Below are 24380 nucleotides of genomic sequence, written 5' to 3'. Positions count from 1 at the left end.
CATAGGGTACTCAGATGTCTCTGCCCTGTACACGAGGCCGAAAGCCATCGCTTTAGTATTCCGCTTAGAACAATTCTTATAAAGACCGACTGTATGAAAGAGACAAATGTGTATTTGCAGAAAGCTCGGTGTAAGAAATAAATCTCCTGGTTACGGATCCGCGCGCCGTCCAAACACACAATTAAAAAAGAAACGCTATGAAATCACTTGTTCCAGGCGCAGAGAACAATGACATCTAATAAAGAGACTGATACCAGCACACAAACAACCGCAACGTGAGGATGGGAACATACAGGACCCACGCAGTCAGGGGACAGCATACATGTATACTGTATATACAGTGTCCAGGGGGGCAGAATACATGTACGTATACTGTATATACAGAGTCCGGGGGGACAGCATACATGTACGTATACTGTATATACAGAGTCCGGGGGGCAGTATACATGTACGTATACTGTATATACAGAGTCCGGGGGGGACAGCATACATGTACGTATACTGTATATACAGAGTCCGGGGGGCAGTATACATGTACGTATACTGTATATACAGAGTCCGGGGGGGACAGCATACATGTACGTATATTGTATATACAGAGTCCGGGGGGAAGGGGGGGTGGGAAGTTGAACTACAACCCCCAGCCAGAGAGGTGCAGCTTCAGCGCGGTTGTAAGCCACAAGTATGTAGGATTCCTATAACGTCCCATGCCCCTTATAGCTTCACCCCGCAGTTTTTATGGCCCTGTTACCACCCCCCGCCCAGTGTAAGAACTCATTTCACAAGAATGACAATGCCGCTTCACAGAACGTGCGCGCACAACAGTGAATAATTTAGAGGCCTCCGCACACGCCGCACATCCCCGTGACATCGCCGCCTTCTATATAGGTCTGCACAAGGCTCCGGACACCAAAAGGAAGTAACAGCAAAGCCTCGATTTACCCATCCATTGCGGCACTCCAGAGAATAGGGATGATCTGCAATACCGCAGTCAGCCTGTAGACTGGTGTGGTGCAATTTCAGGGGAAAAAAAATCCCTTTAAATATGAGAACTGTCCTTGCAGTGTAAGCTATACATCGCAGGATCGGAGGAATCCCCTGAGGTCGTTCCCGTGATCCGGACTGCTCCAGGGTGCTGGCACACGCGGCTTCATGGCACAAGCGGCTGTTTATGTATATTTAGAAAGGTCTAAAAAAATAAGTGCCGAAATGTTGTCCATTTACTTTGTCCTTACATTTTGGGTGCATTTACTAACCTATCTATACCGGTCGGCTGCAGACAAGGCCCCTCTTTGGGGCACAGCCCCTTCTTGTACCACATCGTTCCTTCCGCACCCCAAACTTTTTATAAAGAGGGGGGCTGGGATCAAGGTGGGCCAGGGCAGGGATAAACTTACTATAGTTCACACCAAAGAGCGGCCATGGGTTACATCAGAGACCTGCATCACTTCGAAGATTTTGGTTCCGGCCCCCAGCAGTGCACCTGTATTATAAAGGGGCCCAGAGAGACTTAAAGGGGTTGAGTTTACCCGGTCCAGTTGTTTGCTGCAGCTGGATTTGGTGGTTCTGACCCCCGGTCATGTGACCGGAACCAGACCCACCCCCTGGGTCATTTGGCTCCTCCTGTTTGCACTGGTATATTACCCTATGCTATGGGGGTGGTAGACTATAGTAAAGTATATATGTAAACCAGGGGACGGGGCCGTTTCAGATCATGTGATCCAGGTTTTCAACCAGCTCGGAACCCCTAGGTCCAATTTCTAAGGACACCGCCGTGCCGTATCATTATGCATGAGCAGAGCTGACCTGGGACTGTTATGACCCAGCCATGCCAGGGGGCGTCTTTGTGATTGGGACCGCACAATGTCACCGCCATTCCCTCCATTCAGTACTGTGTTTGCTGGTTATAACCAACCTCTGTGTTCTCTGCTGACTCTGACACCCGGCCTGTCCCCAGCAGACTACACAAGCTTTAGTCCTGCCCTATATATTTACAGTAAAACAGATATAAAGACATCCCGTATCCATCAACAAACCATCTCCAGTCACCTGACCAGCCCACACCACCCTGCACCCGTCACACGCAGCGCTATAATGTATCGTCCTCTGCAACTAGTCAGCGGTCACATCTTCAAGAAACAGGTACAGAGAAACTTCACTTCGTGCAGCCAAGATGGAGCAAGATCCTACAGACCTGCAAAATATGGTCATACGAAAGGGGCTTTATGCTGCACAGTGACCCCCCACACAGTACAATGTGCTGCACAGTGACCCCCAGACAGTACAATGTGCTGCACAGTGACCCCCACACAGTACAATGTGCTGCACAGTGACCCCCACACAGTACAATGTGCTGCACAGTGACCCCCAGACAGTACAATGTGCTGCACAGTGACCCCCACACAGTACCATGTGCTGCACAGTGACCCCCAGACAGTATAATCTGCTCCACAGTGACCCCCAGACAGTACAATGTGCTGCACAGTGACCCCCAGACAGTACAATCTGCTCCACAGTGATCCCAACACAGTACAATGTGCTGCACAGTGACCCCCAGACAGTACAATGTACTGCACAGTGACCCCCAGACAGTACAATGTGCTGCACAGGGACCCCCAGACAGTACAATGTGCTGCACAGGGACCCCCAGACAGTACAATGTGCTGCACAATGACCCCCACACAGTACAATGTGCTGCACAGTGACCCCCAGACAGTACAATGTGCTGCACAGTGACCCCCAGACAGTACAATGTGCTGCACAGTGACCCCAAGACAGTACAATGTGCTGCACAGTGACCCCAAGACAGTACAATGTGCTGCACAGTGACCCCCAGACAGTACAATGTGCTGCACAGTGACCCCCAGACAGTAAAATGTGCTGCACAGTGACCCCCAGACAGTACAATGTGCTGCACAGTGACCCACAGACAGTACAATGTGCTGCACAGTGACCCCCAGACAGTACAATGTGCTGCACAGTGACCCCAAGACAGTACAATGTGCTGCACAGTGACCCCCAGACAGTACAATGTGCTGCACAGTGACCCCCAGACAGTACAATTTGCTGCACAGTGACCCCCACACAGTACAATGTGCTGCACAGTGACCCCAAGACAGTACAATGTGCTGCACAGTGACCCCCAGACAGTACAATGTGCTGCACAGTGACCCCCAGACAGTACAATTTGCTGCACAGTGACCCCCACACAGTACAATGTGCTGCACAGTGACCCCCAGACAGTACAATGTGCTGCACAGTGACCCCCAGACAGTACAATGTGCTGCACAATGACCCCAAGACAGTACAATGTGCTGCACAGTGACCCCAAGACAGTACAATGTGCTGCACAGTGACCCCCAGACAGTACAATGTGCTGCACAGTGACCCCCAGACAGTACAATGTGCTGCACAGTGACCCCCAGACAGTACAATGTGCTGCACAGTGACCCCCAGACAGTATAATCTGCTCCACAGTGACCCCCAGACAGTACAATGTGCTGCACAGTGACCCCAAGACAGTACAATGTGCTGCACAGTGACCCCCAGACAGTACAATGTGCTGCACAGTGACCCCCAGACAGTACAATTTGCTGCACAGTGACCCCCAGACAGTACAATGTGCTGCACAGTGACCCCCAGACAGTACAATGTGCTGCACAGTGACCCCCAGACAGTACAATGTGCTGCACAATGACCCCAAGACAGTACAATGTGCTGCACAGTGACCCCAAGACAGTACAATGTGCTGCACAGTGACCCCCAGACAGTACAATGTGCTGCACAGTGACTCCCAGACAGTACAATGTGCTGCACAGTGACCTCCAGACAGTACAATGTGCTGCACAGTGACCCCAAGACAGTACAATGTGCTGCACAGTGACCCACAGACAGTACAATGTGCTGCACAGTGACCCCCAGACAGTACAATGTGCTGCACAGTGACCCCCAGACAGTACAATGTGCTGCACAGTGACCCCCAGACAGTACAATGTGCTGCACAGTGACCCCCAGACAGTACAATTTGCTGCACAGTGACCCCCAGACAGTACAATGTGCTGCACAGTGACCCCAAGACAGTACAATGTGCTGCACAGTGACCCCCAGACAGTACAATGTGCTGCACAGTGACCCCCAGACAGTACAATTTGCTGCACAGTGACCCCCACACAGTACAATGTGCTGCACAGTGACCCCCAGACAGTACAATGTGCTGCACAATGACCCCCAGACAGTACAATGTGCTGCACAGGGACCCCCAGACAGTACAATGTGCTGCACAATGACCCTCAGACAGTACAATGTGCTGCACAGTGACCCCCAGACAGTACAATGTGCTGCACAGTGACCCTCAGACAGTACAATGTGCTGCACAGTGACCCCCAGACAGTACAATGTGCTGCACAGTGACCCCACACAGTACAATCTGCTCCATGGATGGGTCCCCATAGAGGGGGCTCGGAGTGCCACAGGTTCGCCATCACGGCCCTATACTCTCTGATGTCTGTAGATGCGGAGGGTCGGTCATACCCCGGCCGTAAAAACACAGACGGAAACGTGACCACTCACTGCACTTCTGGCTACTGAACATACACAGAAGCCCCACATACTTCTCTTTATCTTACAGGTACCCCAAAATTTATGAGGAGTCCCCGGCTACCCCAATTTCTGTATTTTTACCCATTTATTTCATGTTTTGAATGGAATGGAAACAACGTTGCTTTACTGCAATGAACAAATTTAACATCTGATACACTGTAACAAACCATCAGATTATTGTCTACATCAGATACAAATGTGACAAAGCCTCAGCTGCGAGAAGTTCTTGGCCCGGAGAAGTTGTAGTGGCGTGATGGACACACAGCTGCAGGGTTGTTACTGTGTTACCTGTTCTGCAACATGCAGCTGTGAACAGTCTCTTAGCTTTATTATCCACTAGACGTAAACTCAAAAACGGGACAACACAGACCGGGTAAGGCGGGGACAAAATACCCCCAGGGACACAGCAAGGCAAATAAGGGCAACCACACAGGACACCGGGCAAGGGAGGAGGTTACCATGGATACAGTAACTGTAACACAGCCCGAAAAACACTACTGGCAACAAGGGATCCCCAAAAAACATGAAAGAGTCTCTCAGTTACCCCGAAACCTGCTCTGAAAGGCTGGATAACACCACAAATATCCTGAAGACTCAGGGGGGTAAAGGGACCCCCTTCTATACCCTGCACCCCTAACACCAGACAGGGGACCGCTACTGTACCCTGCACCCCTCAAATATAATACAGGGGACCCTCTCCTATATTTACCAGGCAGCGGCTCCCTGCTCTACAATAACATAATCTGCATCCCCTCACTGACCAGACAGGGGGTCCCCACAACTACACAGCACCCCTCACTGACCATACACAGTACGGAGACCCTCAGTGACCAAACAGGGGATCCCCACAATGCATTAGACCCCTCACTAATGAGACCAGAGGATCCGTATAATACACTGCGCCTACTCATTGATTAGACTGAGGGTCCCCACAATACACTGCGCCCCTCACTGACCAGACTGGGGGTCCCAACAAGACACTGCACCCCTCACTCTCCAGACTGGGGGTCCCCACAAGACACTGCGCCCCTCACTGACCAGACTGGGGGTCCCCACAAGACATTGCACCCCTCACTGACCAGACTGGGGGTCTGCACAAGACACTGCGCCCCTCACTCCCCAGACTGGGGGTCCCAACAAGACACTGCACCCCTCACTCCCCAGACTGGGGGTCCCCATAAGACACTGCGCCCCTCACTGACCAGACTGGGGGTCCTCACAAGACACTGCGCCCCTCACTCTCCAGACTGGGGGTCCCCACAAGACACTGCGCCCCTCACTGACCAGACTGGGGGTCCTCACAAGACACTGCGCCCCTCACTGACCAGACTGGGGGTCCCCACAAGACATTGCACCCCTCACTGACCAGACTGGGGGTCCCCATAAGACACTGCGCCCCTCACTGACCAGACTAGGGGTCCGCACAAGACACTGCACCCCTCACTGACCAGACTGGGGGTCCCCATAAGACACTGCGCCCCTCACTGACCAGACTGGGGGTCCCCACAAGACACTGCACCCCTCACTCTCCAGACTGGGGGTCCCCACAAGACACTGCGCCCCTCACTGACCAGACTGGGGGTCCTCACAAGACACTGCGCCCCTCACTGACCAGACTGGGGGTCCCCACAAGACATTGCACCCCTCACTGACCAGACTGGGGGTCCCCATAAGACACTGCGCCCCTCACTGACCAGACTAGGGGTCCGCACAAGACACTGCACCCCTCACTGACCAGACTGGGGGTCCCCATAAGACACTGCGCCCCTCACTGACCAGACTAGGGGTCCGCACAAGACACTGCGCCCCTCACTGTCCAGACTGGGGGTCCCCCACAAGACACTGCACCCCTCACTCTCCAGACTGGGGGTCCCCACAAGACACTGCGCCCCTCACTGACCAGACTGGGGGTCCCCACAAGACACTGCGCCCCTCACTGTCCAGACTGGGGGTCCCCACAAGACACTGCGCCCCTCACTGACCAGACTGGGGGTCCCCCACAAGACACTGCACCCCTCACTGACTAGACCGGGGGTCCCCACAAGACACTGCGCCCCTCACTCTCCAGACTGGGGGTCCCCACAAGACACTGCGCCCCTCACTGACCAGACGGGGGGTCCCCACAAGACACTGCGCCCCTCACTGACCAGACTGGGGGTCCCCATAAGACACTGCGCCCCTCACTGACCAGACTAGGGGTCCGCACAAGACACTGCACCCCTCACTGACCAGACTGGGGGTCCCCATAAGACACTGCGCCCCTCACTGACCAGACTAGGGGTCCGCACAAGACACTGCGCCCCTCACTGTCCAGACTGGGGGTCCCCCACAAGACACTGCGCCCCTCACTGTCCAGACTGGGGGTCCCCACAAGACACTGCGCCCCTCACTGTCCAGACTGGGGGTCCCCCACAAGACACTGCGCCCCTCACTGACCAGACTAGGGGTCCGCACAAGACACTGCGCCCCTCACTGACCAGACTAGGGGTCCGCACAAGACACTGCGCCCCTCACTCTCCAGACTGGGGGTCCCCACAAGACACTGCGCCCCTCACTGACCAGACTAGGGGTCCGCACAAGACACTGCGCCCCTCACTCTCCAGACTGGGGGTCCCCACAAGACACTGCGCCCCTCACTGACCAGACGGGGGGTCCCCACAAGACACTGCACCCCTCACTGACCAGACTGGGGGTCCCCATAAGACACTGCGCCCCTCACTGACCAGACGGGGGGTCCCCACAAGACACTGCACCCCTCACTGACCAGACTGGGGGTCCCCCACAAGACACTGCACCCCTCACTGACCAGACTGGGGGTCCCCCACAAGACACTGCACCCCTCACTGACTAGACCGGGGGTCCCCACAAGACACTGCGCCCCTCACTCTCCAGACTGGGGGTCCCAACAAGACACTGCGCCCCTCACTCTCCAGACTGGGGGTCCCCACAAGACACTGCGCCCCTCACTCTCCAGACTGGGGGTCCCCACAAGACACTGCGCCCCTCACTCTCCAGACTGGGGGTCCCCACAAGACACTGCGCCCCTCACTGTCCAGACTGGGGGTCCCCCACAAGACACTGCGCCCCTCACTGACCAGACTAGGGGTCCCCCACAAGACACTGCGCCCCTCACTGTCCAGACTGGGGGTCCCCCACAAGACACTGCGCCCCTCACTCTCCAGACTGGGGGTCCCCACAAGACACTGCGCCCCTCACTGACCAGACGGGGGGTCCCCACAAGACACTGCGCCCCTCACTGACCAGACTAGGGGTCCCCCACAAGACACTGCGCCCCTCACTGTCCAGACTGGGGGTCCCCCACAAGACACTGCGCCCCTCACTCTCCAGACTGGGGGTCCCCACAAGACACTGCGCCCCTCACTGACCAGACTAGGGGTCCCCACAAGACACTGCACCCCTCACTGACCAGACTGGGGGTCCCCACAAGACACTGCGCCCCTCACTGTCCAGACTGGGGGTCCCCCACAAGACACTGCGCCCCTCACTGACCAGACTAGGGGTCCCCCACAAGACACTGCGCCCCTCACTGTCCAGACTGGGGGTCCCCCACAAGACACTGCGCCCCTCACTCTCCAGACTGGGGGTCCCCACAAGACACTGCGCCCCTCACTGACCAGACGGGGGGTCCCCACAAGACACTGCGCCCCTCACTGACCAGACTAGGGGTCCCCCACAAGACACTGCGCCCCTCACTGTCCAGACTGGGGGTCCCCCACAAGACACTGCGCCCCTCACTCTCCAGACTGGGGGTCCCCACAAGACACTGCGCCCCTCACTGACCAGACTAGGGGTCCCCACAAGACACTGCACCCCTCACTGACCAGACTGGGGGTCTGCACAAGACACTGCGCCCCTCACTGACCAGACTAGGGGTCCGCACAAGACACTGCGCCCCTCACTCTCCAGACTGGGGGTCCCCACAAGACACTGCGCCCCTCACTGACCAGACTAGGGGTCTGCACAAGACACTGCGCCCCTCACTCTCCAGACTGGGGGTCCCCACAAGACACTGCGCCCCTCACTGACCAGACGGGGGGTCCCCACAAGACACTGCACCCCTCACTGACCAGACTGGGGGTCCCCATAAGACACTGCGCCCCTCACTGACCAGACGGGGGGTCCCCACAAGACACTGCACCCCTCACTGACCAGACTGGGGGTCCCCCACAAGACACTGCACCCCTCACTGACCAGACTGGGGGTCCCCCACAAGACACTGCACCCCTCACTGACTAGACCGGGGGTCCCCACAAGACACTGCGCCCCTCACTCTCCAGACTGGGGGTCCCAACAAGACACTGCGCCCCTCACTCTCCAGACTAGGGGTCCCCACAAGACACTGCGCCCCTCACTCTCCAGACTGGGGGTCCCCACAAGACACTGCGCCCCTCACTGTCCAGACTGGGGGTCCCCCACAAGACACTGAGCCCCTCACTGACCAGACTAGGGGTCCCCCACAAGACACTGCGCCCCTCACTGTCCAGACTGGGGGTCCCACACAAGACACTGCGCCCCTCACTCTCCAGACTGGGGGTCCCCACAAGACACTGCGCCCCTCACTGACCAGACGGGGGGTCCCCACAAGACACTGCGCCCCTCACTGACCAGACTAGGGGTCCCCCACAAGACACTGCGCCCCTCACTGTCCAGACTGGGGGTCCCCCACAAGACACTGCGCCCCTCACTCTCCAGACTGGGGGTCCCCACAAGACACTGCGCCCCTCACTGACCAGACTAGGGGTCCCCACAAGACACTGCACCCCTCACTGACCAGACTGGGGGTCTGCACAAGACACTGCACCCCTCACTGACCAGACTGGGGGTCTGCACAAGACACTGCACCCCTCACTGACCAGACTGGGGGTCCCCATAAGACACTGCGCCCCTCACTGACCAGACTAGGGGTCCGCACAAGACACTGCGCCCCTCACTGACCAGACAGGGGGTCCTCACAAGACACTGCGCCCCTCACTGACCAGACTAGGGGTCCGCACAAGACACTGCACCCCTCACTGACCAGACTGGGGGTCCTCACAAGACACTGCACCCCTCACTGACCAGACTGGGGGTCCTCACAAGACATTGCACCCCTCACTGACCAGACTGGGGGTCCTCACAAGACACTGCGCCCCTCACTGACCAGACAGGGGGTCCCCACAAGACACTGCGCCCCCTGCAGGGTCCCCCACAGGCATCCCACTCCCGGGGCCCCAGTACTCACAGTCCAGGTGCTTCTTCTTGGGCCCCATGATTTCGTGGGTCGTGGCTTTGCAGACGGTCTTGGAGACGGCGGAGCCGGTAACGCTGTGCTGCGCCGCCGTGATGCGGTCCGTGATGCTCTGTCCGGACATGGCAGCTCCTTGTAGCGCACAGATCAGAGGGATGAGGCCCGGGACGTGGGATCCGGTGTGACCAGTCCAGCCGCACACCTGCTCATGGAGAGGAGCCCGCCCACACACACGGACGCTCCGGGCCCGGCTCACGCACACAAGCACGCCGGGGAGCCGCCGGTACTGGCCGCCGTACGGCGCTGAGCGTCAGAGAACGGGAGCAGAGGGGAAAATGGCGGCGCAGCTCCACCTCAGAGCCGTGAGAGAGCCCGGTGGCGTCACGTGACATGGGGGCGGGGCGTATCCCGTGGGTCTGCCACTGGGAGGGCGGGGCTTTCCAGAGAAATCTACTGAGTGGGCGGGGTCTCTGTCTTAAAGCGAAATGGGGGCGGTGCTATTACGTGGGAATATAGTGGTGTGGGCGGGGCGTAGAGCTGGCCACACCCAGTTACAGGACTAAGGGGTATATATATAAATCTGTATCTCCAGTCCAGCAGTAATGTATTAGAAATATCCCCTAGAAGTCCTAGAAATCTGAGAGACAACCTTGCTGAGCTGTAATGGTGGTGGTACTGGTGGTCACCCAGATTTTATTGGGGATGGGGTGGCTACCCGGGCGCATTGCCTTAAAGGGATTGTCCAAGAGGCCGGGGAAGGTGAACGAAAAAAAAAAACTGCCCGTTACTCCGATGTCCCAGGCCTAGTCCAGTCCAGGTGTTCCTGGACATCCCCTTTAACTAGTGTATTTAGGTAGTAGTCTCTACCAGGGCCCTGAATCCAGGGGTGGGGGGGCCCAAAACATCCGTCTGCTGCCTAAAATATACCACTATTGTACATGGCAGATAGGGCCCGCACTACACAACTTGCACTGGGACCCAGGATGTCACCAGCGCCTTGGCTGGGTGACGTCTGTTTTTTAAAACAATGGCGGAGATTTATGACGATTGATGTTTTCAACGGAGGATGCCATAAATCACGCCCTCCATCGGGCTCGGAAATATACCCCTGTAGACTTCATCTCAGGCGTCAAAATAGGCAAATGGACGCAAACCGGAAACCATCGTGTGAGTAAAACGTAAAGCAGCAAAGGTCAAAAGACCTTGCGTTTATAGTGGAGGCCATGACACTTTGTGGGATCCATTGCATGATGGATGGATCGTGATGGATCCCATGAACGTATAATGGGATACTGCTCAGTGTGAACTGAGACTAAGGGCCCCTTCACACGGCGTAAGCGCGCCGCTCATTTAGACACGTATACACATGTCCGAGCGCGGCGCTTCAAAACATAGCCCATTGATTTCAATGGGAAACGCGTATATATGCCGATATACGCGCGCTTCCCATTGAAATGAATGGGCTCTGTTTTGAAGCGCCGCGCTCGGACACATGCGTACATGTCTAAATGAGCGCGCTTACGCCGTGTGAAGGGGCCGTAACTAAGCAACAGGGTCTTTCTGAAATGGGAAAACACCGGTGTGAGTTATAGTGATGTCCGTATTGGTTGTCACCCAGCTTTTCCTTGAGTCCTGACTATCAAATTGTAGATTTGCAGACCTTGAAGGGGCTCATAACCCATGACAGAGCCCCTTTAAATTGATAATTGAATCTAAACCAAACAAGGACTGACTTCGGCCTTGCTGTGATGAAGATCTTTGGGGATAAGAAGATCTCAAGATAGGTCAGGACTCCTAGATACCGTATTTTACGGACTATAAGGCGCACTGGACTATAAGGCGCAGTCCGGTGCGCCTTATATGTTATTGAAAGTGGCGGCACGCAGACTTTGCCAGCGGCCGCTTAACCCCCCGCGTGCCAGACGCTTCTATTGAAAGCGCTCGGCAGGCGAGGAGTTAAAGGGGCTCTATCAGCAAAATCATGCTGATAGAGCCCCACCGTAAAAGTTATATTAAACTACCCCCCCCCTCCCGTTTTAAAATAAAAGCCTGAAACAAAATGTGAAACTTACCGAGCGGTGCAGGGTGGGCGGGCATTCAGGCCTCCTCTTCCTCCGATGTTCCGTCCTCCTCCTCCGGCGCTCGCGAACTGATAATGGCCTGGGCGCATGCGCAGTAGCCGTAGTAGAAGCATTATGATATTGTGCATGCGCCCAGGCCATTATCAGTTCGCGAGCGCCGGAGGAAGTGGTCAGGACATCGGAGGAAGAGGAGGCCTGAATGCCCGCCCGCCCACCCTGCACCACTCGCCCTGCACCGCTCGCCCGCCCTGCAACGTTCGGTACGTTTCACATTCTGTTTCAGGATTTTATTTTAAAACGGGGGGGGGGGAGGTAGTTTAATATAACTTTTACGGTGCCTTTTATGTATGTATGGAAGCGGCACGCAGACTTTGCCGCCGCTTCCATCCATATATAAGGCGCACCGGACTATAAGGCGCACTTACGATTTCTGAGGAAATCGTAGGTTTTTATGTGCGCCTTATAGTCCGGAAAATACGGTACATGTCTCCTGAGGGGAGGAATCATCTACATGTTACTGAGCTATGACTAGGTACAATTCTGGACATCTCCAGGACTTCTGATGGTCTGAACAATGTTCTGACTTTTATTCCCTCCTGGATATTTCCCCAGATTCTTGAGGAGAAGGCCTACAACACGGCAGTGGACTGGTTCTCACAAGGCGGGATGTTTTATGAAATGGCTCCTGGCAGATGTCCTTTCCATGCCGGTGTATTCCCTGGAAAGCTTGAGAAGTACAGTTCATAGTCTTCCTCCTTTTTGAGCCTTGGTTCTTGTATCTTCTCTCCACATCCAAGAAAATAGAGAATGTCTTGTTCTTCACTGAGGCCAATATAGCACCAATGGCCAACGGAGATCAACAACTCTTGGAGGATTCACATTTGCCAATGACAGATGGCAGGACATAAGTCAATAAAAGAAGCTGTAATACGCCATGTAAGTCATAGTAACTGGGGGCAGGGGCTTGTTAAGGTTCTCTTCATTGTCCTATGTATCTGTAGGGTGGGGTCTATCCATTGGTTGTCATCCATTGTCTATAGGTCAAACCTGAAGGTGTTTTCCCATTAGGACAACCCCACTCCATGTGTCCTATTTATATATAAGAATTATTTCTAATATATTATTTCTCCTGGTAGAACATTTGGCAGAATCGTGAGGGAAACCTTGCACAGGATCTGGAGGACGATGATGATAGTGAACAGTCACATGTCCGCTCTAGAGTCACCTGTCCCCAATAGGTCAATGGGTGAAAACCATCACGTTCCAGAAGAGCCTTTTGATGACATCACAAGCATCAGGCCAAGATTTCCTGTCCTTGTATGATCCTGATACCTCTACATCAACTCTCCAGACTACAGATTCTACAAGAAGAGGCAAAATCCAGACCTCTCAAGCGATGGCCAATTTCTGTAGTCAGATGTACTCACGAAATATGTGTTTCCTGCATCTTGAGGCAGATTCCAAGCATGGTCTCTGTCCTCAACCAATGGCCAAGACATTTACCGGACTTTGCGCAGTACGATGTACTTACTACATCCAATGGCCACTTTCCTCAGTTCACATGTGCTCACAAACCACGTCAGGTTCCGGCTGCATCAGGAGACAGATTCCAAATTTGGTCTTTGTTCTCAATGGCCAAGACATTTACCAGACTTTCCAATTGTTCTTGATCTCAGTGACTTCAATGGCGACGTTCCGCAGTTAGTTCTGCATAGTTCTCTACTGCAACAAGAGACCGATTCCAAGCTCGATGTGAGATAAAAGTGGCCAAACCTTTATCGACCAACCTCTACATATGTCAAGCCAAGGGCCCATCAGCAGTAGCAACGGGGCCACATATAAGACATTTACTGCCCTGACTTCTACCATAAACTTCTATATTTCACACCTTATATGAAGTTAATAAAGCCAATGATTAATCAATAGCGGTGTATCTGAACCGTTATGTATCGCAACCTTTATGTATCTAAGCCTTTATCTTTATGTATCTGACGCTCTTTATGGATCTGCACGGTTCTTAACAGAGCAAAGATGGTCAACCCGAGACATGATAGGAGCCTCAGATGTTGTCTTCAATTCCATCCCAGGGGACATACTAAGCAGAGCTGGACAGTTAGGATAGCCCATCAATGTTATATTGGGGGGTTCAACTGTCCGAACCCCCACAGGTCAGCAGTTTCCTAGATCCTGGCATCCTACGCACTATGCTGCTCTACTTCTAACAGTGGCAGATATTGGTACTGCAGCGACGTCCCATTCACGTGTATTATCTACACTGTGGCCGATACCGTGGGGCTGTTCTATGTCGGTAAGTACTGCGATAGGTCCAATGGTAGCGGTTCCTGAGACTATGGGAAAGTCAGACTCGCTCGGGGTCTCTCCTCGCCGTTCACAGGGCCGGCTGGTGAGATGTTTGTAAAATGGTCACTTGGGAAGACAGGAAAAGACCTGAGCTGAATGCCAAGTCAGCAACCGCGCCATAAACAGCTGAGCTGAAGGATTGTATACATTATATAAGAGGTGCACTTAGCAGGACGGATGCTGAGATCGAGTGTGCTGTAGTCTTATATATATATATATATATATATATATATATATATATTATGTATATATAAGGAAGGTCGGGATCCATGCCAGTCCCCGGCCTGACCAGCCTTGCACTTTGCCCTGATACGGCCACTTCTCTCCAGGGTGCAGAAAGACAAAAGTAACGCATCACAACTACTCCCATGTACCCCAGTTTTCTGCCATAAGGGGGAATACAATATGTTAAATATACAATAATAGAGGGGGGCAGATACTTTTCATGGCACTGTATGCTATCCTATAGCCGAGGCGGTGTCAGAGGTTATGTACAGTGAACATTCCAGCAAAGGACAATCTCTCCTCCAAACTTATTTGGAAAGCCTCGCCAGGGTCAATAACCTCACAAACTATGTCACAAACAGGAAATGCCAGGGTTTCACATCACCCTTGGTGGGAGCGAGCGAGCGGCCGTGCGGGACTGGTTTGTCATATGCAGATTTTTAAGATTATTTAACTAGAAAAAAATAATCCCTCGAGTCCTCCTGTATCTGAGCAAGTTGGGTGACAACCGATATGGCCGCCATTACAGCTCTCACGTGGTTTTGTTATGTCATCGTATACAACTATTATATAACTAGCTAGTCAAGATTTTCTTAGGATTGCACCGCCTTAGGGATTTGTAATGGCGGCCATATTGGTCATGACCGAATTGTCCCACATGTCCATAAGGTCAAGGAGATCGGTGGCGGCCAGAAACCTTTGCTTACAAGGGGCAGGTCACAAATCTGCACCCTTCATTTACCATGCTGAATGGATGATACTGGCAGGGGGTCTCTGGGTGCTTATAGGCTCAAGGGCCCGGACCTGTTGCTAGTTCTACACCCCTATGGGTTAGAGGTCAACCTATGTGTGACCACTCTGCAAAACCAGATCCACCAGCACGTAAAATCGCTTAGGTTATACCCCCTCTAGTGGAAGTTAGATATTGGTGCGAGGTGTGTGCTCTTGGAGCTGATTTACCTCTGATCAGTTTTCCGGGTGTTTGGTCTAGCAATCCTCACCTACCCTTGATCCCTTCCTTGTTCCTGATCCATTCATGCAAGGGTACAAGGGACCCCCATTCTTGTGATCATTGGGGGTCCCAGCAGTCAAACCCCGATGATCCAGTAGGTATTAGGATAATTTGAAGCTTTTGGATATATCATCGTATCGGCTACTGAAATTCTGGTGTCATTAACCTCACAGCGCCTTGTTCTTGGTGGTGTCTTTTAAGTTCAACGCACTGGCTGGAACTGATGATGTCATCAAATAGACGTGGTGACATCATCGCAGGTCACTTTCCCACTTATGTCTATGAAAGATTATCCCAGAAGAGTCCGAGGATCATTGACAGTTCCGGTCAGCTTATTGTTAAGAGACCCCTCTTACAACTAGGTGGGGAGTCCCTTTAAAATAGGCTTTTAACCCTTTGTATGCTTACATTATTTACATGACAATTTAGTAACTAGAGCTACATGACATGATGCCGAGACATGTCAGTTGACTAAAAGTTGAGCAGACGTTGCATGTCTACAACGATTTTGTGACATGTTTGTGATGTCACACGACGTCTTTAGTGTTACACAACATCATGGGTTCCAACTTCTGCCGCTATTCTGTCGCACTGTGTCTCCCCGCAGCTTCTTCACTAATGCAATTGTAGAGTCATATTGTGACCCTGAAGGTGATGCAATTGCAACTTTTAGTTGCAAAGAAAATCCATCGGTGCTCAATGTTTTTGCAGCCAGAAGTTGCAGTCGTTGCATCCTCAGGGCACAATGTGACTCCATCCACTTATATTAGTGACCTTCGGGTGCATGACAGGTGTGGTGCCTTTAAAGGGTTGTCTGAGCTTATTTTTGCATGGCCTATCCTCAAGATAGGCCATAAATATATGGACTATAGGGGGCTGACACCTGACCCTAGGACCGATCAGCACATATCCTGTAAACAATATGGGTCCAGAAGCAAAAAGCTCCATCCCTTGTATAGTGGCCTTACACCTTCACTGCAACTCAGGTCTTACAAACTTCAAAGGGGCAAGGTGCTAGACAACAGGCATAGCTTTCTGCTTCCGGTCTTGTAATGTGTACTAGATGGGAGATGGAATCGGCTCCACACAGCTGATCGGTCTGGGGCCCAGACAATCCCTTTAAAACACAGTCAAGTCGCAAACATGCTGCATGTGAGCATACCTCCCAACTTTTGAAGATCTGAAAGAGAGACAAAGTGTGCGGTGGACTGCAGAAAATTTAGCTCCACCCACTTTTATGATGACTCCGCCCATTCTCATTCATTTTTCATGTGCCCCCACACAGTATAATCCTCCTACAGTCACCTGTAAATTATATGTCCCCCCTCCATCTCTCCCCCAGTTTAATGTCCCCCCATCTCTGTCCCCAGATTCATGTCCCCCATCTCTGTCCCCAGCTTCATGTCCCCTCCATCTCTGCCCTCAGATTCATGTCCCCACATCTCTGCCCCAGATTCATGTCCCCCCATCTCTGCCCCCAGATTCATGTCCCCCCATCTCTGCCCCCAGATTCATGCCCCCCATCTCTGCCCTCAGATACATGTCCCCCATCTCTTCCCCCAGATTCATGTCCCTCCTCCATCTCTGCCCCCGTTTCATGTCCCCCCATCTCTGCCCCCAGATTCATGTCCCTCCATCTCTGCCCCCATATTCATGTCCCCCCATTTCTGCCCCCAGATTCATGTCCCCCCATCTCTGCCCCCAGATTCATGTCCCCCATCTCTGCCCCCAGATTCATGTCCCCTCCATCTCTGCCCCCAGATTCATGTTCCCCCATCTCTGCCTCCAGATTCATGTCCCCCCATCTCTGCCCACAGTTTCATGTCCCCCCATCTCCGCCCCCAGAATCATGTCCCCCCATCTCTGCCCCCAGATTCATGTCCCCCCATCTGTGCCCCCAGTTTCATGTCCCCCCATCTCTGCCCCCAGATTCATGTCCCCCATCTCTGCCCCCAGATTCATGTGCCCCCATCTCTTCCCCCAAATTCATGTCCCCCATCTCTGCCCCCAGATTCATGTCCCCCATCTCTGCCCCCAGATTCATGTGCCCCCATCTCTGCCCCCAGATTCATGTCCCCCCATCTCTGTCCAGTTTCACGTTGTTTCCCCCCTCTTCATCTGCCCCCAGTTTCATGGCCCCCTTCATTATGTTCCACCTCAATGTTTAACATAAAAAAACACTTATACTCTCCTTCCAACGCTCCCCCGCCGCTCTCTCCGTAGTGTCACTAACAGAGTTGTAGGTGCGATGTGATGTCTTCACATCGCGCCTACACAGCCACTAGCCGGAGCGACGCGGCAAAGCAAGGAGCTGAGCTGTGACAGCTCCTTGCTTGTGTCGCGTATGTGTTCAACTCAGATCTGCGCCCGGAGGACGCAGATCTGAATTGAAATCGGGACATACCTCCCACCGACCGGGACCGCGGGACAGGACACCGAAATCGTGAATGTCCCGCGGATATTGAGACAGTTGGGAGGTATGTGTGAGTGTCACTAGCTGGAAACTTCCACTGAAATCTATCGTGAAAAACGGACATGCAACCAAAATGCAACAGGTTGGGATTTTCTATGGCTGGCGTCGTAGTTGCATGATGTCACAGATAGTAATACATAATATGGGTGTTGGATTCTCTGGTCTATACCACTCAATGGCACTTTCTAATAGTCACAAACACAACATGTCATCCTCCTATTACTGGTTAAATGTTAAAATTTTGGCAAGACCGAGATGAGAAAAGGAATATTAGAGAAGCTACAAACTATGAAAGTGAACAGACAGGACGCCACATAAATAGGCTGCAGCGACGATGTTCCGCTGTGCAACTTGGATGCTTTCCCATCTGGATTCCATTGTCATGTGAGCTAGACATGTACATGTGTTTGATCACATGAGGCTTGTCCACATAGTTCGAGCTTCTGATCTGACCTTCATTCACAGCGCTGTGACCAGACGTGACCTACAAGTATCCACATAACACAGGTGTGCTCGCTTCTTTATTAGTGCCCCGGGGTGCAGGGCGTACGAGGCCAGGCTGAGACATATACACCATATCCCCCCCGGGGTCTACAGACAAGATCCGTACACGCAGCTGTTTAGTGCAAAAATCCTGACCCCAGACAAGAAGCCACCACATCAGCATGGGCCCCTGGACCACACACCTGGAGAGCTGCAGTCTACCTTGTTAAATTGGGGGGTCTAGGGGTTGCAAAGAACTTTGCAAAGACCTGAATTGGCCTGACAAGACATCATTTGGGTGGTTCTATTTTTGTCCCCTTTGAATGGCAGAAGTTAATGCCAAATGTTCACTTCAATTTTCCCAAAATATTCTTATCACAGACAACCCACAAGGGGTGAACAGGACAGCCGGATTCCCGCGACACCAGTGCTTCATAGATGATACCGAAATAACGCAGACCACAGTCACAGGTCACGACTTCACCAGGTGCATTACTTGCAGGTCATTTAGGGCTTGTCCACACGGGGCAAGAGGGGGCGGATTTTGGTGCCGAATGCACGTCAGAATCCGCCCCCTCACAATAGAGGTCTAGGCAGAACACTAGCTTCCTTTTTTCCATGAGTGGTATGTTGCTGCTCACGGTTAAAAGAAGCGAGCTGCCCTTTCTTCAATCGGATTCCGCAGCTGATTCAGCCGCGGCGTCCGCATCGCAGCAGCACCCTCCGGTCTAGGCCCATTCATTTGGGCCTACTCCGGAGGGGCTTCCCACATCAAAATCAGGACCAAAATACGCTATCCCGTGCCCCGTGTGAAGAAGCCGTTACAGCAGGACATGTGCCAGGGGGTTACTCAGAATGCAGGTAATGGCTTCTTCAGATAGTGTTGTAGTCGTAGTCCCGCAGAGAGATTTTGCAGCATTGCGATTTGCAGAGGAGATGTCGATCAGTTTAAACGGACCCAGACACCATGGCCTTGGTTTGCTAGGACCGGGTACGTGATTGTTACCCTACAGGGACAGGTAAATGGACTGATTGCACCAAAGCTCCAGACTGGACTCGACTGATTGCACCAAAGCTCCAGACTGGACTCCCAAATTGCATGGACAAACCCTTATTATAGGGAGACTTTTCAGGTGCAGCGTCCATAAGTTGTACCTTAATCTGCACAGCCAATAGGTGAAAAGGAGTTTCGGGTGCTTGGGAACCACCGCACTATACCCTACCCTGCAAGTACCAGAATCAGAGGTGGCATGATGGTGCAACAGGGCGGCTTTAACCATTGGGCAAACGGTGCCCATTGGCAGCAGAGGCCATGCCCAATTAGCAGGACAGTCACACATTTCAGATGATGTCCCGCTGTCCACATGGTGCGTCCTGATCTCAACTACTGTATATCCTCAGGACACGGATGGAATTGAATACAATCGCGACGCACAGAGCTATCAACTCCATGTTCCACCATTCTGAGTTCTACTGCTGTCATAGTATTTTGTATCATATTGTCTAATGGGTCACCAAGGAGAAATTGGATTGTATGGGGGCAACTGCTGGGACATTTCACCCTGTGATGGGCCCTATAGATGGCGGTCTAGTGTTACTGATAAAAATGGGCGACCATCTTTGCGTCCACTGAACGTTGGAAGATATGTCGAAATGACAAAGATGAGTCCGACTTATAAAAGCTTCACATCAATGGGTTAAAACATCCCTGCTCAACAACATAGTTAGAGTGACAATGGCCGGCAAAGCACAAAACAACAATGAGTTATCTGCAATGGCAATAAACAAACCCCACAATGTAACACACAAAGCCACAAAGAACACAAACAAATGTAGCGTAGACAGGTCTATCCTGGGGGGGCTGAAACATGAGTCGCGTATATAGGACCGCTATGGTGGAAGGGGATGGACGCCCCCTGTAGGGGGAAATAACCTATGTGTAATAATTCCATATGCAAAGTGTATACAATAGGAAGAGTAACCTTGGTGCAGAAATCCTTCCTGATTCTATTGTATTCTTATTACTTGTTTGCTTTCTTGTACTATTGTGTAACATGGGTGTATACGCTAAGAATATGTCTGACGTATACAAGCCTCTGGGTAGTGTTACTGAGCAAGAGGAAGAGAGAAGAGGAGTGGTTGCAAGATCAGACTACACAGGGTGTGTTTGTAGTCTGTAACCATTGAGACGCATACCTCTGTATAGAAGCTGGAGACAGAAAACGGTAGTAGGTTCGTCATCATGATTATTCTTGCAGACCCCTATCATGACTACTTTTTATAAGCGCCATATACCCCGTTTACTTTTCGCACCTGTGCACCAGCTTTCTTGTGCCAGGGATCACACAGCTGGCATACAACTAGTTCCTGCATTCCACATAACATAGCAGGCACTTGGCACAGGCTGCGCCCGCGCTCCGGTCTATTTTCCTTGTTTAGTATGCGAGATCGTTTCCCAATTTTTATTAACATGTATTGTGCAAGCGCACAGGGCATCGTGTGAAGGTCAGAATGGAGCGGAAAGAAATGAACACAGTTTTGTACTTTATTTAAAGGGGTTGTCCATGTTCATAGAAACCCCTAACTAATGCCCTTTAGAAGGAAAACGCCACAATTTTTTTTTATAATATATGTATTAAAACCAGACAGTGATATCTATCAGTTTCCATACCACCCAACTTTTGAAGAGCCGAAAGAGGGACAAAATATGTGGCGTGCGTGCGCACCGTGGCAAACTTAGCTCCGCCCACTTTTATGTTGACTCCGCCCGTTCTCATTCATTTTTCATGTGCCCACACACAGTATAATTTTCCTACAGTCACCTGTAAATTATATTCCCTCTCCATCTCTCCCAGTTTCATATAACCCCTTTATCTGCCCCCAGTTTCATGTCCCCCCATCTCTGCCCCCAGTTTCATGTCCCCCCATCTCTGCCCCCAGTTTCATGTCCCCCCCATCTCTGCCCCCAGTTTCATGTCCCCCCATCTCTGCCCCCAGTTTCATGTCCCCCCATCTCTGCCCCCAGTTTCATGTCCCCCATCTCTGCCCCCAGATTCATGTCCCCCCATCTCTGCCCCCAGATTCATGTCCCCTCCATTTGTGCCCCCAGTTTCATGTCCCCCCATCTCCCTCCCCCTTAATCTGTCCCAGTGTCATGCCGTTCCCCCCCTCTTCATCTGCCCCAGTGTTATGCCGTTCTCCCTCCCCCTTCATCTGCCCAGTGTCATGCCATTCTCCTCCCCTTCATCTGCCCCAGTGCCATGCCATGCCGTTCTCCGCCCTTCATCTGCCCCAGTGTCATGCCATGCTGTTCTCCCCCCTTCATCTGCCCCAGTGCCATGCCATGCCGTTCTCCCCCCTTCATCTGCCCCAGTGTCATGCCATGCCGTTCTCCCCCCTTCATCTGCCCCAGGGTCATGCCGTTCTCCCCCCCTTCATCTGCCCCAGTGCCATGCCGTTCTCCCCCCCTTCATCTGCCCCAGGGTCATGCCGTTCTCCCCCCCTTCATCTGCCCCAGTGCCATGCCGTTCTCTCCCCCTTCATCTGCCCCAGTGTCATGCCGTTCTCCCCCCCCCCCATGCCCCAAGTTTCATAGGCCCCCTTCATTACGTTTCCCTCAAAGTTTAACAAAAACAAATACTTATACTCACCTTCCAACGCTCCCACGCCGCTCTCTCCGCTCTCTCACTCCACACACATAGTTGTAGGCCCGACATGACCTCATCACATCGCACCTACACACACTGAAGCCGGAGCGCAGCGGTAAGGCAGGAACTGAGCTCCGGACGCCGATGAGTTATAAGATCAGAACATACCTCCCGCCGAAATCCCTTCTCTTCTTACCACCATTCCCAAACTCCCAGGCACTTTCATTAACCACCATGGTGCCCTACAATGTCTTTCTATTATTAGGCTTAGTGGTCAGAATGATAAATGTAGGAAAGGAGGAGGGGAAGGAGAGAGGAGGGGTTGCTGCTCCTCACATCCTCCACACATCTACAAACAGCTTGCTCTGTGCACTGGACTGAACATTCTGCAAAGCTTCTATGTATCTTTACTTCTGGCTGCTTGTGTCGTTACAGATGAGAATATTATTCACAGACAGTGAGCAGTTTTCCAGACAATGCTCATTTCCCTGTGTTTGGGCTGCATGTATTTTCCCTACATTTGCAGTCCAGTGTTCCTGGATCTTCTATGTTATGGGGTTTTCTCTAGCTATTTGTTTGCTATTGTACAGTTTCTCTTGGCAGAAATACATGTAAATAAACCAGTATTAGTAGTGATGGATAGATTAGGAGCCAAGCTGCTCTTTACTGTACCCGCCCGTAGCCTCAGCGACAAAAGTAAAATGTGCTGCAGCCATAATGTGATTATCAGCGGCAGGAAAAACTGATAGGACACTTAGGACAGTTAGGAAGCCACCAAACATAGCCAAAATAATTGGGTTCATCCAACTTTGGTCTAATGCACATGGACACTTTAACCCCTACACAACCACAACAGGTATGATTATGTTCTACATGTAGCTGTCAATGCTCCAGCACTAAGAACCTGAACCCCCAGAACACTTCAAATAATGCAATTGTCACGGGGTGACTAATGCTATCACAGTCTCAGAACACTTCCCACTGACAAGTATGTGATGTGATAATAGCAGTGGTTAAAGGAGATGTGTCTGTAATGAAAAATTATATTGTAGTAATTCTTTTTGACCACAAGATGCCGCTGTGTTAGGTAAAGGAAAAACCAGGAAGTGACGAGTTCAGGAAGTGGACTGTAGTAGTGTGGGAGAAGAAGCTGGCTGTTTGAGCAGTGAGAGATCTGAGGGACAATCCACCGCCATTTTGCTGCCGTGCAACGCTTGTTTCAGGCCAGGTCCAGCTCTGGAGAAGCCTGGACCTGTTGCTGGTTCCCATGTCAGGAGAGTTGGAGACGGTTGCTGTGCAGACGCCGCGGAGCAGATGAAAAGAAGGACCAGCCCTTGTGACACCGTGTTCCAGTTGCCTGGAGGCAAAGAAATTCCTGTTTCCTTCGGAAAATCCATCTGACTGTTCGCCCCCTTGCTAACCCGGGTAAGCGGAGCTCCGATTCACCTTTCATAAGGGTGAATAGTGTATACACGCAGTAAATAGTTTTTTTTGGCGCCAAAAACCTAGCATAGACTGGTTCCGGCCATTTTGCTTTAAAGCGAGTTCTAACTAAACGGAGATACAGCACGTGTTGTCCTGCTATTCAAAAGAGACACTATATCCTGGATTATAGTACCAGAAGTTCGTCATAAGAGGAGTTATTTGGTTCACTGAGACTTGTGCAGCTAAGCACTAACTTCTGATAAAACAAAAACCGGTTGCTGAAGTCTTCCCTGCAGGGTTGGGGTAGTGTGTTGAAATGTGGACATTGGGAATTGGGAAGGTTAAATAGTAAACTGTGATATTGTTAACCCCAGTGTGACACCGCAGGTGATCTTCCTCTGCATACTTACATTGTTTTGTTAGCTTGGTATTAATAGGTAAATTGCAGCTACTTTATATAGGTAGCCGCTAGTTAAAGGCATAGTTCTCTAGTTCTGACATATTACGTCACGGTGCAGTGTCATTCAGGGGTCTCGGCCCTCGGCTGAGTGTCTTGTAATTATTGATTTCATCAGGCCTGTTAGCCTGGAGTTCCCCCAAAAAGGGTATAGAGTAAAATTTATATTTCTTACTTCGTGTCTGGTGTGTTTGTGCCTGTCCGTGGAACCGCTGTATCCTAAAAGTTCCTGCAAGAGCCCCGGTAGCCAGTCGACTGCCGTGCCTTTCCCCTCCTTCCCCCCCCTTACACAATGACCATACCTCCCAACCGTCCCGATTTCTGCGGGACATTCACGATTTGGGTGACATGTCCGACGGTCCCGGTTGG

At 52.1% G+C, this 24380-nt stretch overlaps 2 protein-coding genes across 2 annotated transcripts in view; both read right to left on the bottom strand.

The window, feature by feature from the left end:
• PICALM (phosphatidylinositol binding clathrin assembly protein) overlaps positions 1-10213 on the bottom strand; it is a 68870-nt gene extending 58657 nt beyond the window's left edge. Inside the window, exon 1 of the mRNA XM_075266174.1 lies at positions 9842-10213. Coding sequence (XP_075122275.1) covers positions 9842-9971 — 130 coding nt within the window. The 5' untranslated portion in view covers positions 9972-10213. The remainder of the gene's footprint in view (positions 1-9841) is intronic.
• SYTL2 (synaptotagmin like 2) overlaps positions 1-24380 on the bottom strand; it is a 328908-nt gene that overhangs the window by 229382 nt on the left and 75146 nt on the right. The gene's annotated exons all lie outside the window — the stretch shown is intronic.

The sequence above is a fragment of the Leptodactylus fuscus genome, chromosome 2 (genome assembly GCF_031893055.1).
Source record: "Leptodactylus fuscus isolate aLepFus1 chromosome 2, aLepFus1.hap2, whole genome shotgun sequence".
NCBI lineage: Eukaryota > Metazoa > Chordata > Amphibia > Anura > Leptodactylidae > Leptodactylus > Leptodactylus fuscus.
This window is presented reverse-complemented; position numbering and strand designations above follow the sequence as displayed.